General features: G+C 52.5%; 6 protein-coding genes across 6 annotated transcripts; 3 read left to right on the top strand and 3 right to left on the bottom strand.

The window, feature by feature from the left end:
* Positions 1-349: 349 nt before the first annotated feature.
* On the bottom strand, positions 350-1,484 carry J4E78_002472 (uncharacterized protein; the record flags this gene model as incomplete). The annotated part of the gene is made up of 2 exons (XM_049363118.1): positions 350-1,413; positions 1,466-1,484. 2 exons carry the CDS (start codon positions 1,482-1,484, stop codon positions 350-352), a joined length of 1,083 nt encoding a protein of 360 aa, XP_049225710.1.
* Positions 1,485-2,320: 836 nt separating this feature from the next.
* J4E78_002471 (uncharacterized protein) lies at positions 2,321-3,909 on the bottom strand (the record flags this gene model as incomplete). Its single annotated transcript, XM_049363117.1, has 5 exons — positions 2,321-2,406; positions 2,462-2,809; positions 2,864-2,983; positions 3,033-3,611; positions 3,663-3,909. The coding sequence occupies 5 exons, from the start codon at positions 3,907-3,909 to the stop codon at positions 2,321-2,323; spliced, it is 1,380 nt and encodes a 459-aa protein (XP_049225709.1).
* A 901-nt stretch (positions 3,910-4,810) lies between these two features.
* Positions 4,811-5,933, bottom strand: J4E78_002470 (uncharacterized protein; the record flags this gene model as incomplete). The annotated part of the gene is made up of 3 exons (XM_049363116.1): positions 4,811-5,108; positions 5,161-5,608; positions 5,846-5,933. 3 exons carry the CDS (start codon positions 5,931-5,933, stop codon positions 4,811-4,813), a joined length of 834 nt encoding a protein of 277 aa, XP_049225708.1.
* Positions 5,934-8,270: 2,337 nt separating this feature from the next.
* On the top strand, positions 8,271-9,139 carry J4E78_002469 (uncharacterized protein; the record flags this gene model as incomplete). Its single annotated transcript, XM_049363115.1, has 3 exons — positions 8,271-8,326; positions 8,379-9,044; positions 9,097-9,139. The coding sequence occupies 3 exons, from the start codon at positions 8,271-8,273 to the stop codon at positions 9,137-9,139; spliced, it is 765 nt and encodes a 254-aa protein (XP_049225707.1).
* An 863-nt stretch (positions 9,140-10,002) lies between these two features.
* Positions 10,003-12,341, top strand: J4E78_002468 (uncharacterized protein; the record flags this gene model as incomplete). The annotated part of the gene is made up of 2 exons (XM_049363114.1): positions 10,003-10,430; positions 10,484-12,341. The coding sequence occupies 2 exons, from the start codon at positions 10,003-10,005 to the stop codon at positions 12,339-12,341; spliced, it is 2,286 nt and encodes a 761-aa protein (XP_049225706.1).
* Positions 12,342-12,985: 644 nt separating this feature from the next.
* Positions 12,986-14,439, top strand: J4E78_002467 (uncharacterized protein; the record flags this gene model as incomplete). Its single annotated transcript, XM_049363113.1, has 2 exons — positions 12,986-13,324; positions 13,375-14,439. The coding sequence occupies 2 exons, from the start codon at positions 12,986-12,988 to the stop codon at positions 14,437-14,439; spliced, it is 1,404 nt and encodes a 467-aa protein (XP_049225705.1).
* Between the last annotated feature and the right edge of the window lie 189 nt (positions 14,440-14,628).

The following is a 14,628-nucleotide window of genomic DNA, read 5'->3' as shown; positions in this document are numbered from 1 at the left end:
GGAGCGGACTCGAGTTCGCATAATGACATGTGTCTTTGTTTGTCTTGGGGGTTGTTCGCGATGGAACGATGTTGAAGTGACACTGTGAGAGCGGCGCGGCTGGGAGAGCCAGACGCTAGATCGCATTCAGACAAGTCTCCATCTGACATCAGCGTCGCCCGCGGGCGCGGCAATTCGACAGCTCGGCGTTTCTAAGGAAAGAACAACCACATCACGAGCAACTTACGCCGCAAGTAAGAACACGTATCTTCAAGGAGAAAAATAATGGATGAATTGGCTGAACGTGATATCTATAATCCCGGAGTCAAGCTCCAAACGCCACTCATCCTGCTGCCGAAGCAGATGCTATTTATACATTCCAAAGAACACTTCGCTGATCTTTGGCGTTGACCCAGACGTACTCCGTACATCTTGGGTTGGCTTTGCTCTTACCCAGAGTAACAGCAAAGAGGTTAATCTCCATCCACACAGGTCGCATACCCATACGCTCGAGCCTCTCCCACCATGACCTGAAGCGGCCAAAGTCTATGCTGCCACCGCCGCCCGCGTTATCGAGGTTGATGCCGTCGCCGAGATGCAGTTCGATCATGACCTGGCCGATGGGCAGGACAGACTTGCCAGATGCAGTCTTCATGTTGTCGAAAGCGTTCATCATCGTGTCGAGAGCGTCGTACTCGCTGCCTTCGATATCAATTTTCAGAATATCGATGTAGGTGTGGTTGTTCTGCTTCATCAAGGCGGGCAGGGTCCAAAATGGTGGGTCAGACTCATGCTTGTCCTCCTTGCCTAGGCCGACCTTCTTGAAGAAAGTGCGGTGGCGGTGCTTCTCGGCGATTTGGGGGCCCCAGGAGTCGACTGAGAAGTCGTAGCCCCAGATGCGGGCACTGGGGACGCGCTCGAGCATCTCAGCTTCGAAGGAGGATTCGCCGTTGATGCCGAAACTGTACATGACCAGGCCATCTTGCGCGTCCACGAGGGGTTCTTGCGATCCGATGGTAGCGGAAGCGGACTTGGGTGCGGGGAGACTCTCGTAGATGTTCATTCCGCATACCCATTTTCCTCCGTCGCCGAGCCTACCGACGCGCTGGATGTCGTGGGGGCATGTCCATGTTGGTGGGAAGAAGTCCCAGATTGTGAAGGGGTATTTGAGGAAGTCCATTGGGAAGAATGGGATCTTCGGGTTGTCCGGATGCGACTTGGCCATCTGGTCTCGGAGCTCAACGCTCTTCTTCCATGACTTTTCTGAGAGCGCAGATCGGTCTTTTATCCATGCTTGCAGGATGGAGGAGGGTTGCGAGGACCCTGTTGATGGGAGGACGGGGAGGTAAGGAAGTAGTGCCGTGCCAGCGGATTCTTCATTATGGAAAATGACGATTAGGAAAACGACGACGAATATTCCAGCGAATATGCGGGCTGTACGTTGTGTTAGCACGAGTTCAAAGGACAACGAAGAAGATGAACCTACCACCGAAAGACCTGAACATCTTTGCAGGTGGAAAAGAGTGACGTGGGATTGGTGGGCAGAGTTGAGTCGAAGGAACGACCGTGATGCGTGACCTCCGAGTTGAATCGGTGGAGGTAACAATCGCGTCAAGCGTACACAAAGAGAGAAAGAAGAGAGAAAGAAGGAGGAGACAATGGTGAAGCCAAGGGTTTGAAGATACACGACAAGTAGGCCCCAGACAACTTGACTCCTAGTCTGGCGGCATGGTGGACATCGGCCCTTTGATATGCCAAGGATACGCGAAACAAGAACAGCGGAAAGGCCAACAGTGTTACGTGTACATCTGCCGAGCGCTTATCACAACCAAACATCAGGTAGACCCCCGTTACAGATTTAGCATTGATCGAACAAGAACATCCAAGACCCGTGCGGCCTGGATGTTACGAAACCCCGCTCAAGCCGCACGCCGCTATCTTCGCACCAGTCAGGATGCCACTGCGACTAGTGGACGACGGGGACGATGACTAGCCGCACGGCGGACGATGAGGCGGCGGGGCAGATGTGGGTCGGTTGATCGTCATGAGCGGTTGTTTCGTCCGTATCTTTGTCTTGCTGCTCCTGCAGCTGAGGCACGGCGCACGCGTTTCAAGACGCACACTCCAGACGCGTCGCAAGCATGATGTCATAGGATCGATTGTATCTATCAATGGAATTGTGGGTATAATACATGTAAATCGCTATTTCGCGATGCGACTATCTTGGATGTTGCTCCGCTTCGCGCGAGGCTTTCTGATGATGGATGCGTACTCCCGAGGTTATGTTTAGTCTTAGTGCCATGCAGGGGGACGGAAAAGGAAAGTGGAAACTGTAATGAGATCATGTGAGGGTCTTGTGAACGACAATGGCAGCCGCCACCAAGAGCACGCTGCACGTGGTGAATACGGTGTCGCGATGCGCTTCGCCTGGACTCATTGTTAGTTTTGGGCCTTGTGTCCCGAACAAAGCGGCGATGCTTACCTTCTTTCGTAGTGCTCAAAGCAAGCACAACGAAAACGTTGAGCGGAATGCGAAGAATGCCGTAAATGCTGGCTCTTGAGCCGTCTTCGACAAGCTTGCTCTTCAAAGAGCCCATTGCGGGGTAGTAAACTCCGCAGCACAGCTCGAATATGCAGAAGCACCACAACGTAACGCGCTCGTCCCTGAAATGTCCAGGAACAAAGAAGCAGGCGGATGAGACTGCGAGGATGCCTGTCAGCATCTTTTGTGCTGGTACAGGTGAGGCAGATGTGGAGAGATGTTTGTAAAGGAGCGAACCAAACATCATCGAACACATCAAGATGGCGAAGATGAGACCAAATGGCAGTTCTGGTTGGTGTTAGCCTGGTTGTGCTTGCATAGAGTGAATAGAAGGCTGCTCACCATCTGTTGAGCCCGCCAACTTGTGACTGAGCTTCAGGGCCGGGAACTTGAAGAAGATGAATAGGAAAAGAGACCCTTCGAAGAATCCTGAGACCAACGCAAGCATCATGATGTTGCGATCTAAACGTCAATTAGTAAAGCAATCTCAGGTAACGAGGCTTCAACGTACCACGTAGAATAGTCCGGAGAGCAGAAGTAGCTGGAGGAGCTGGGGTGGCCTCTTCCTGCTGGAGCAGCCCCTCAGTCTCCGATGCTCTCCGACTGCTTGAACCGTAGTTCTCTCCCCAGAAGTTCGAGATGGCAAGGAAGGACAGGCTCAAGCACGCAATGGAGGCCATGAACGGCGCCTTTGCGGTGCCTGCCATCCTGACTGCCCACTCAGCGAAAATACCCGCACCAATGGCTACACATGTGTTGGACGTGGTCATCGTGCTGAATATCGCGCTGAGGTGCGGTTCACCATCGGGCAGCATGAGATGGTTGAACTCAGCAACTAGCCAGCTTTCGAAGACGCTCCAAAGGACGGTACCGCAAACACCGCCGAGGATGCGACCGAAGAAGAGAACGTAGATGTTGTTGGTAAGGAGAGTGGCGCAGGACAGAGAGTAAAGGGCGCAGTAACCCAAGCATGCTGTCTTGCGCCCATATCGGTCTGCGAGTGCGCCTACGAAAGATGCGGAGATGCCGGCGGCGATGAACCCAGTAAGGAATAGGAATGCGACTGTTTCTTCCGAGAGTCCTTTCTCATCTACATATCCGTTAGCGGTCAGTCTGCAGAACAGTAGTTCGTCCAACATACCCTTGTAAATAGGATATATGTACGGCCCTTGGAGCCAGTCCGCGGCATTGACGAGCAAATAAATAGGGAAGAAGCGCTTCTTCAGCTTGCTCAAGCCCTCTAGATCAGGCTCTACATGTTGATGCTCGTCTTTCTTTTCCGTAGTCGCAGTCTCTACGACGGCCGCCTTGCGTGAGCGGTGCGACTGGTAGAAAGCAAGTGCATTGAGCACTAGCGATCCAGCGAATGTAGCTCGATAAAGGTCCATGTTGAATGTGGACTTGTGTTGTTGAAATGAGCGAAGGGCGACGGTCGGTTGTGGATGAGTGTATGTCCAGCAAAACACAAAGGAATGTAGAAGGTCAAGGTCTCGATTCGTCAAGATGTTGTAAACAGCACTAGCTCTGAAATGGCCCAGTGAATCGAAGGGATTAGTATAGAATGAATTAGTGTCCTTGTCCCGTGCCACTGCTCACGTTCTTAGGACAAGGAGATACGAACACGGTATGCTAGCTTGATGGTGTCCCGAATAGAATAGCCGCTTTGTGCACTCGGCCAAGCTGATCCCAATCATGGACCGCGGAGCAGCACAGCGCCGGGCGTCATACATGGAGGTCCCCTCCCGGTACGGGCTGACGATAGGCTTGGGGGGCTTGCGCGTCAATAAGTGGAGTGACACACCACGGCGTTTCTAAAATGTGGGACGGCTGGGCGCGTCAATGATGCAAGGTCTTGGTTTGTGCGGGGTCAATGCGCCGTCAGGGGCGGCAGGAACAACCGACCGCGGCTTCGCGAGCAGCTGCCGCGTGAAACCAAGGGGGCTGGTTTCAGATATGACGGCACCCCATCATGGATACATTCATCTTCACACCTCATTCAAAGAAAACATCAAACACCCTGAAGCCTACATTGACGTTGGGTCACGCACTTTGCACGTGTCTACATTGATGTAGGCGGCAAACCTGTTCAGTTTTCTTTTGTGTGAGATGTTCTCGCGAACGTGCTCTGGGTATCTGTGGGTGTAAACTGAGGGCGGTATTCACGATGAAGAGAAGCTTGGGAGTGCACATTGATACATGAATATCTATTCCTTGGTAATTTGGAGACTATTCAACCATCCTTGAACATCTTCCACCATCACTCATGCCGCTCACAATTCTACTCCTTGCTCAACCACCGGAGGAACAGTACTGGGCCTTGGATCTCATACCCTCGAAAGGGCTCCGCTCCAGCGCGCGAATCTTCTCCACACACGCCTTGCAGGCCAGGGCCTCACAACCAGGACATCTCATGCCGCCGGTGTGAGCGGCCATGCAAAACACACAATGGTCCTCACCGCCAACCTGAACGCGCCATGCTGTGCTCTTGTAGACGCACGTCTGTTGGCCGCAGGGGTGAGACATCTGCACGACCATGCCATGTGCCTTCGCGCCAGGCTTGGGAGTTGGAGGACCACTTTCGAATGGACTGAAAAGAAGATTAGCAAAGATCAGGTTTGGGGATGATGACTTCTACATACCTCTCATAGGCCTCAGGGTGCCTCATGCGGTAGGCGGCGTCTTTCTCCTGCCATGCGGTATACTCCTTGCCCAGGTAGTACTGCCAGCTTGCCTCGTATGGCTTGCGGAACGGCTTCTGAGGCGGCGGGCTTGCTCTACCGGTCTGGTATGCTCTACCAGCCTCGTAGTTGGCGGGGTCTTTGCCACCGAAGTTCTCGTTACCGGTATCATGGTTTGTCTGCTCAGTGGGAGCGCTAGTCTGGTACTTGTTACGCATGTAGGTGCGGTCGTATTCGGTGCGGTACTCGGTGTTGGTGAGCCGCTCGAAAGCTTCGCGAACGCGGCGGAAGACATCGGCATCTGCTACACCGGACTTGTCGGGGTGATGTGTCTTGGCAAGTTCACGGAATGCCTTCTTGATGGCATCAGTGGAAGCGCCAAGCTGGAGACCGAGGTCCGCGTAGTAGTCTTTGAAGGTGTTAGTGGCCATCGCGAAAGGTATTAGCAAAGAAAAGAGGTTCAGCGAAGAGGTTCAGCAAAACGATGAGGTTCAGCGAAGCAGTGAGGTATCAAGAGCCTGGTCAAAGTGGAGAGACGAGGCTGAGGATCGATCGAGAGTGATCCGGATATTTGGTCTATCTCCCGCTGCGATGGTCCTTTTGGTCCGCTTGCCTCAATACGGATAGGTGCCTGTCAGGCACCTACGATTACAAACAGTCACGTCTCTATTTCCGGCAGGTGCGCCATCTCCAGGTGACTGAGGGTACCATGAAGGAGGATCTGGGGCTCTCATTGGCTGCGCGGCCGGAAATATAGGTTACGATGGTTGTACAGACGACGAGATTTGAGCAGAATGGCGCGATTTAGAAGCGGAGAGAAGCTCCGTGTAGGCGCTATTGACTCAAGTGGGATAATGGTATTGTCGGTGTACAAACGGCCGTGTGCGCGAGGCATCGCGTAATCAGGTGATGCCGAGGCACTATCCGAAGGGTTCATGTCATACTGGCATGCCTCAACATATCGGGCGTCATCTACTCCAACATAGACATCTCTCCCGAGGTCAGGAAGCGATATACCGACTGGAGCGTGGGCCTCAATGCCCGTGGCTACCCCTTTCTACTCCTGATCAGACTACCTAATCGCTCGCAGTCGCCGCATCATCCCCGAGGACTTCAATATGAAGTCTCTATAAGCTCCCAAGCCATCTGAATAGCCACGTTGTCTCGAACTGCGCTGCTCAGACTCCACATTCAGCATCACACGTCAGGCGACCCTTCCATCTGCGAGTCGAACATTTGTACTCGCGTTTACTCCGCCCATATAACATTGCGTCCTTCAACTTCATGCACCGCTCCTTATTGTTCAAACTGCTAGCACAAAGGATGTCGGACTCGTGTTTGGCTGTTGTAGGCTGGACGCGATCAGGCCAGGGCTGCACAATATTACCAAGGTATGGTCTTTGTTCATCTTCAGACCAGAGGACTCCACACACTGCACAACCCGCATAATCTCCTCGGACCGACCAAAGATTTAGGCACAGTCCTTGAAAACTGGGTAGTCCTGTCCATTCTTAGGCCAAAGTCGCAATAGATCCTAACATCAGCGCGGCAACAGGTGGCTAGGCTTGCATTCACGTCCTGTATGAGCCACATCTGCTTCGCTCAATTTGATGTCTTGCTCGTGGTCGACTTGGTACGTCGCATCACGAAGAGCATGAGAAGTGTGGCTATGGGTGATTGCGTCTTTGGCTTGGGCAGTGGAGAGAAGATCTTGAGACATTCTTATGGGCCGACGTATTTCATACCGCGATAAGCAGCGACAATCACACAAGATGATGTAAACTTTGGGTTTGATTACTCGGCGTACAGCGAGAAAATCCCTTAGGGACACAAGCCCTCTTTTGCGGCAATGAAGGTGCTCGTAGAAGATTCTAGACATACGTTGAGTAGATCAGTCTTTATGTGAGAGTGATGCGGCGGGTAAGTAGGCATGTTTGTAGGTCTACGAACAGGTGATTTACGTCACATTATTGTCTCTCGTGACACTCATCAAACTTATTGGGCTTTATCAGTGGCGCTCTTAATCCTCCTGCACAACGTGTACCCAACGCTCGACTTTCCCATCTGATTTCCGCTAAGTGGTCTTCTCCATGTCTTCACCTACTTCATTGACAAATGGTCGCTCCATGTCTGCACCTACTTTATTGACGAATGGTCACTCCATGCCTCTCGCAGTGCAACCACTGCCCGAACCGGCGGTACAAAAATGGGTTGTGTGTCGCCGCATACCCCCGTATCACTTTACTCTGGGTTTCACCGGCATACGATGCATCGATCAGCATGCCTTGATACATCAAAGTACGTTTACGGAATGTGTCTGCAACGATCTTGACACAGCGATAAACGAAGCGAATCGAAGGGCGGCAAATTACATCGCAAGTCAAAATGCGGGCTGGGTCAATGACGTCTCCCCAGATGGAACGCATTACTGGATATGGAATCACGCTCAGCTAAGGAACTTTGATAACTTCATAGCGGTATACTACGTTGAGGGCCCGGTCGATGAATTGTGACCGAAGTTGCTGTTATGGGAATATCACACTCACTGGTAATCTTATACTCAGGCCTCTGAGACGAAGATCATTCCGGAGACCACGATTGCGATCTAGAATTTCGCTGGATACGGAAAGGAAGGATATAGCAGTACTCTATCAGTAAAGCGAAAATACCATCTGGTGACGTTCCCGCACACGGGTACTAGACTCAGACTCATACGTTGCAGTCTATGATTTTTGTCCTCGTTTCGTTTTGCGCATGTATCCTAGGTACCGTCGTGACTTGGAAACTGCCAAGTGAACATGTACTCAAGCCGCTCGCCGCTAATAGAGACGACGAATTATAGCACATCGACCCTGTAGCTCACAGCACCTGGAGCGCGGTGATTACTGAAAGAGAGGTAATTGTAGCGAATGACGTACTGGAAGAAAGGGAAAGAAAAGGTTCCGTGCGCCACAACATTACTAAACCGGGCAAACGATTTTGAAGTTATTCCCAAGATATTCCGCCCGTCCTCCTTGATCGCACACAGAACCCTTTCGATCAAACAGGACCAAACAAGTATCTCCATCGCCATGGCCGACAAGCGACTCCTCTTAGAATTCCTCAAGGCGCAGGATGCGTTGAGAGAGTAAAAGCCCCACTATCAAATTCTTCGTCTTCATCTAACACATATCCAACAGGCCACCTGCTATGGTCACTTTCCTCCACCGCCTGCCAAACAGTGGAGATGTCGCACAAGCAAAACTATGTCGAGATCTCGTTTTCGAACGCTCAGCAAAGATAGCCAAGCAGTGCAAGAAGATCCGCGAGGACAAGGTGGACATGAGCAGCCGGCCGCCAGGTCTCATCAGTGACTACATCGTCCTCCTTCGCGACAACAAGCCTCCCCGACGAGAGTTTCCGACTGCTGGCGACCAGACCATGGAAGCTGTCGCCAGGCTTCGCTACATCACTTTGAGCAGTCTTTACCTCTTCTCCTTGGAAATGGAAGACTCTACCTCCGCTCAGATCGTGTTTCGCGCTATTGTAGACAACTTCCACTTTATCTGGCCGAATGGCTTCCGATACCACCCTGGACCTGACGTGATCAACCATGTCTATTACTACACTCGGGCTTGGGACCCCTTGCGCTATTTCCTAGCAGACTGCTACGTTGACTTCGCCAACATCAAGTGGTATATCCCCCACCGGAACTTCCACAAGGACTTCATGGCCAACGTCTCATTGGGCCATTCGAGGCGTCGTAGCCTTGCACATGGCCCCTCCAGAACTGCTGCCCCGCGGAACTACATCTTCCCCCAGCAGCTCACCCAGACCGCATCCAACTCCGCTAGGGAGTCTACAAGGTAAGCACTTGTGAGGCTTATAGAACGGATAGAGAGCTAACAAGACGACTAGGCACGGTAGGAAGGGTCTTGGACGGCGCAGGGTGTCGATGTAATTGTCGCAGAAGCATGTCGGTCCGATTGAGGAACCTCAGCAGACCAGAGGTGGGTATCATGGGGTCTTGAGACTGACGGCTTGGGTCGGGAAGTAGATGTAGCGGTCAACAGAGGTACAGCATGTAGCCAGATATGCATACACAAAGACACTGCTCCAATGTGCAATTGACTAGCGTCCATGTCTCTTTCCCAGGATACCTGGGTAGCAAGCTACGAGTTCCAGTTCCCCTATAGCAAGCATCAAAATCGCCTCATTTCTGTCGTCCTCGTACCCATTGGTCGTATTGCTGAATCCTTGGAATGTAGCTCGCCGTGTCGATATGGAAGCTTCTCGTGCACAGCGCAGTTCACGTGCGCGAAGGCGAGGTAGCAGCTCTGCATTTCCCACTTGGGCGAGCTCACGCCTTTCGTGAAAGTGAGGCAAGAATCCTGGAATGAAAGTTGATACATGGAGATGATGGCTGTACACGCGCTGCTGCGATAACCGACAGCCTCGCGATGTTGTCACTGGGTGACGTCGCGGCTGATCAGGGAGATCTCGCCCGATTACGTTAGCGTGAAACTTCACTTGCGGACCCTTCAACCGGCGCAGCGCCATGCTTTCTTTTCTCACCTTATCGGCAGCCACGCGAAACCCTCAATCGTGACGAGACTACCTGCCCGAAAACATTGAGCGACTTCAAATCCATTTGTCGCGAAGCGCGAAGCGCATTGAAGTTCGACAGACGGCAGCACCCTCCGCCAGTCACGCTTCAGACGTGAGGCTTATCTACTTCTGTCGCGCTGCCGCAACCCCCGGAAGGACCCGCTCTACTTTGTGCAGCCTGTGGAAACCTCACTACCAGTATTACTAAAGTCTCATATGTCAGGCCCAACATCAAACCCAGACTGGAACAGAAGCGGCAGTCCTGCCTACGGCACGTTCGCTCGGCCACCGTTCAATCCGAATCCCACCAAAAGCCACGACAGCAATGACAGTGCTGTTGCACCCTCCAGCAATGGTGGTGAGGAAGTCTCACCGAAGCGTCGGCCTTCGCCCCAGCGGAAGCCATCAAAACACATCGAATTTAGAAAGTACCTGAAGCGCCCTCATATGATGGAGACGCAGAGGACGCTGAGCGATGCATTACGATCGGCAAAGAACAGGGAGGAGCAGGAGACTTTACTCCCCGAGGAGGACTACGCTGGATCTGATGGGTGCTTCAATGGACAGGGTGAGCCTATGATTCCTAGGACGGCCAGTACGCCTGGTTTGAACAACAACACAAGGACATATTTCAACATCCACAGGTAGGTCAACACAGTTGATGTGAGTCGCACCGCGGAAGCTGACCATGTTCTAGGATACGACGTCTCGTCTTGGCTGTCATCGAAGATCCGTACACAGTGGATCAGCTACGAGAGCCTCGTATGAACGTTCTCATTGTAAAACCACTGGTTGACCGTCTTTACGATGAAGACGACATATCCATCGTGTACTGTCTACTCGTCAATCGCATGCAGTTTCTTCGAGAACAGCAATTCCAGCAACATCATCAAACTGTCGATTTGACGCGTGCCAACCTTTGCGAGCTGGTCGCCATGAAGGTGCTGCGACGTCACGACGAAGAATCTACGGGTAAAGCTGGCCTACTACTCTTAGCACAGATTATGGTCGCTCCGTTCCAGCCGTTCCAAGGCGCGCCTGAAGAGCGTTGTCCACCGCGACACATATCAGAGTACCAGGGCCAGGGTGACAATGAGGGGAAATTGACGGCGCTGGAAGTGGCTATCGTATCCGAAAGCAAGGTACTGCTAGCTGGCTCCGCGAGCCAAAAGGTCATTGACGCTATCTATCGGGGACGAATCGTATACACTCCAACCGTCTATATGGATATCATACCGGATCACTACAAGTATAAGCCCATCTCGCTTTACGATCCACGCAAGGCACCGACACTCAATCAGTATCGGCTCATGGTACCGAGAACGCGCAACATCATCGAAGTTGTGCAGTTCTTCATACTGCTCGCACTCTACTGTTGGTGTATGACTATGCGACAAGATCACTACCTGACTATTGCCGAGATCACGTTCTTACTCTACGGCAGCGGCTGGGTACTAGACGAACTCATATCATGCCTTGAGCACGGTTGGGAGGTACATACACAAGAACTTTGGGCTTTCCTGGATGTCACATTCGCCGGCATATTTCTCATCTATCTCGGCATGCGGTGCCATGGGTGGATAACGAATCAAGACGAGACGGGTAGACAAGCCCTTGACGTTCTTGCTGTCGCGTCCCCAATATTGTTCCCACGTATCGCATTCAACCTTATGCCCGAGAACATGCTGTTCATCGCTCTGAGGGCGATGGTCAAGGAGTTCACAGCACTGAGTCTGATCGCTGTATGGTGCTTTGGCGGCTTCCTCTTGGCGCTCAAATGGCTGAGCATCAGCAACCCCGAAGTCGGCTACGAAGACTCACCAAACTCCATCACTATCTCCAAATGGATGCTCTGGATCTGGTTTGGTCTGGATGGCCAAGGCATCGATGAAGCTCCTGGGTTCCATGAGATTCTCGGTCCTACCCTGATGGTGATCTATGCTTTCCTGGGTAACACGCTCTTCTTGACAGTCCTTGTCTCAATTCTGTCCAACACGTTCAGCAAGATCGCAGCAGATGCAACGGCCGAAATCCAATTCCGCCGTGCCGTGCTCACTTTCGAAGGCGTCAAGTCCGATTCGCTATTCGCCTACCGCCCACCCCTTAACCTATTGGCGTTCATCATTCTACTCCCTCTCAAGTTCATACTTTCGCCCCGCTGGTTCCACAAGATCAACGTCTCAGCGATACGTATCTCGAACTTCCCCATTCTCCTCGCCATCAACTACTATGAGCGTAGGTATTTGTGGAAGCCCCGTCGCCACCTCAGCATCAACGGCCCTGGACCCTCCAAACGCACAACATGGCTGCAAGACATCGGTTTCTGGAGGAGCTGGAAGCAATTGAGTCCGCACGCTGATTTGCAGGCCGTGTTTGAAGAGGAGCCACCAGAGGACGTAGTGCATAGAATCGAAGAGGAGGATGACCTTGAAGACGCTATCCTCGAAAACAGTTTCGCAGCGAATGCCATGGGTACTCGTAGTGTGAGTCCAGGAAGTGCAATGACGGGAAGAAGGAGGAGATTGAGCAGTGTGTGGCCAGGACCGGGCGCTTAGGAAGGGTTTCGGCGGTCTACACGCTAGGTCATGCCTTGGGGGTTTGCGACTATCTTGTTCCACAGACTATAACGACTTTCGGTGTCTCGTATTACCCCATCAATTCAACCCGTTTATCCTCAATGAACATGTGTGTTGTCGCCTATCAGTCGCTTGTCTATTGGGCCCGTCACGATGCAGCACCCCACTCCGTACTAACGCCGAGATCCGCACCCAACGTCGAGCTATTACCCCCAGCTTATTGCGCATCGAACTCATTCGAGATAGCATCGCGACGATAGCAGATTTCATTACCCCCAGAATACTATTCAGCTCACCCTCTGACCATCCGCGGCCTTGCAAAACCGTGCTCTTGTTCGACGAAGCTGCGCGGCCGATCCGCACCGCACATTCTTTCTCCGGCGGCTAACGCCTGCGGCCGATAAGCATCACCACAACAAACTCTGGTAAAGATTCTGTCTGGTCTTGCGCCCAGAAGGAAGAGACTGACTCACGACTGGGTGCCTGATCTGGAAAATCTATTCGACGGTGTTGACTGAGAGTAATATAAAGCGGTCATAAAGCTTCATCAAAAGAGTAACAACATCAACACCAGCCACCTCGAACTCTCAACTTAAACACTGAACATCAACCCAAACTACAAGATGGCAGACATCGACCCTCTCCCCTTCTATCCGCTCCCTACGCGCGCCTCGCTACTATCACAGTTCCTGGGCAAGCAGCTGGAAGACCTGCCCACACCAGCCATTGTGCTCGATCGCGCCATCATACGGCGAAACTGCGATGCGATGCTCAACATCTGTGCGGAGCTCAAAGTAGGGTTCCGCGCCCACGTCAAGAGCCACAAGACGCTTGAGCTTTCCCAGATGCAAGTGGGAGCAGAGCAGAGCCAACCGGCGAATTTCATCGTTAGCACGATTGCGGAGGCGGAGAACTTGTTGCCGTACTTGTGCTATGCGCAGGGGGTGGGAAGGGAAGCTAGTGTATGTCTTATATCACAATCGAAAAGGCACCACTAACGTTTGCTCTCAAGGTACTTTACGGTGTACCAGTCCCTCAATCTGGTATCCCGCGTCTCATCTCTCTGGCCTCGAAGTTGCAGCCGAGATCGGTCAGTGTCATCATCGACAACGAGGCGGCTTTTCTCAAGTTCCACGAGCAACTCGCTACTTCTGACACGGAGCTGGAGATGGGAGTCTTCATCAAGATCGACACGGGCTATGAACGCGCTGGCATCAAGACTTCATCTCCGGGTTTCCCATCACTTGTCAAGACGGTAGTAGAGAAGAGCCAAGAGCCAACATCTGGATGCTTCTTACAAGGCTTCTACTCGCACTTCGGACACTCGTACGGTGGATCTTCAGAAGACGATGCCGCGAACGGTCTTATCGAGGAACTGGTCGGTCTAGAAACAGCAATCAAGGCTGTTCCCGAGAGCTTTGACGGAAAGTTGGTACTGAGTGTAGGCGCAACACCTACAGCGACAGCAGCACAGAACATGCTGTCCAGCTCCAGCCCCAAGGTCCAGGAGTTCCAAGATGTACTCCAACGTCTGCAGAAAGGTCACGTCGTTGAACTGCATGCAGGGGTATACCCGTTGCTAGACTGCCAACAAGTCGCGACACACGCTAGGCCACCGATTTCATCTAGTGGAGCCACGTCGTCCTTCCAGCCTCTCTCCAATTCTAACATTGGTATCCGGATGTTGCTCGAAGTAACAAGTGTATACAATGAGCGATCGAAGCCTGAAGCTCTAGTATCCGCTGGCTCTCTAGCGATGGGTCGCGAACCTTGCAAGTCCTACCCCGGATGGGGTATTGTTACGCCTGCACTAGGCAATGCTTCCGCTAAGCACATATACGACGAGCGAGAGGGCAAGACGGGATGGATCGTTGGACGCATCAGCCAAGAGCATGGTATCTTGACATGGGAGGGCGATAGGAGCGAATGCAACGCGTTGACGATCGGGGACAAGGTTATGGTCTGGCCAAACCATGCTTGTGTGGCTGGCGCTGGGTTCGGGTGGTATCTTGTGGTCGACTCGGACGCGGGTGGAGATACGGTCGTGGATGTCTGGGCCCGATGGAGGGGCTGGTAATCGGACATAGGCGTGGGTGGAGGCGTTATGATCGCTCGATATTACTCGGCTTCCGATGCTATAACCCATGTCAATATAGTTGTAAGAGAACCCCATTCATACATCCAAAGCGATGCTGGGTGATGGGACTTGTATGCCCTCGTATTGTCTGACCTCAACCGGCGTCGTCTCGACTCTGCGCAGCCAGTA

Source organism: Alternaria triticimaculans (genome assembly GCF_023758025.1).
Source record: "Alternaria triticimaculans strain BMP 0046 chromosome Unknown scaffold_2, whole genome shotgun sequence".
Classification (NCBI taxonomy): domain Eukaryota; kingdom Fungi; phylum Ascomycota; class Dothideomycetes; order Pleosporales; family Pleosporaceae; genus Alternaria; species Alternaria triticimaculans.
The sequence above is the reverse complement of the archived record's forward strand: the minus strand, read 5'-3'. Positions and strand labels throughout refer to the sequence as shown.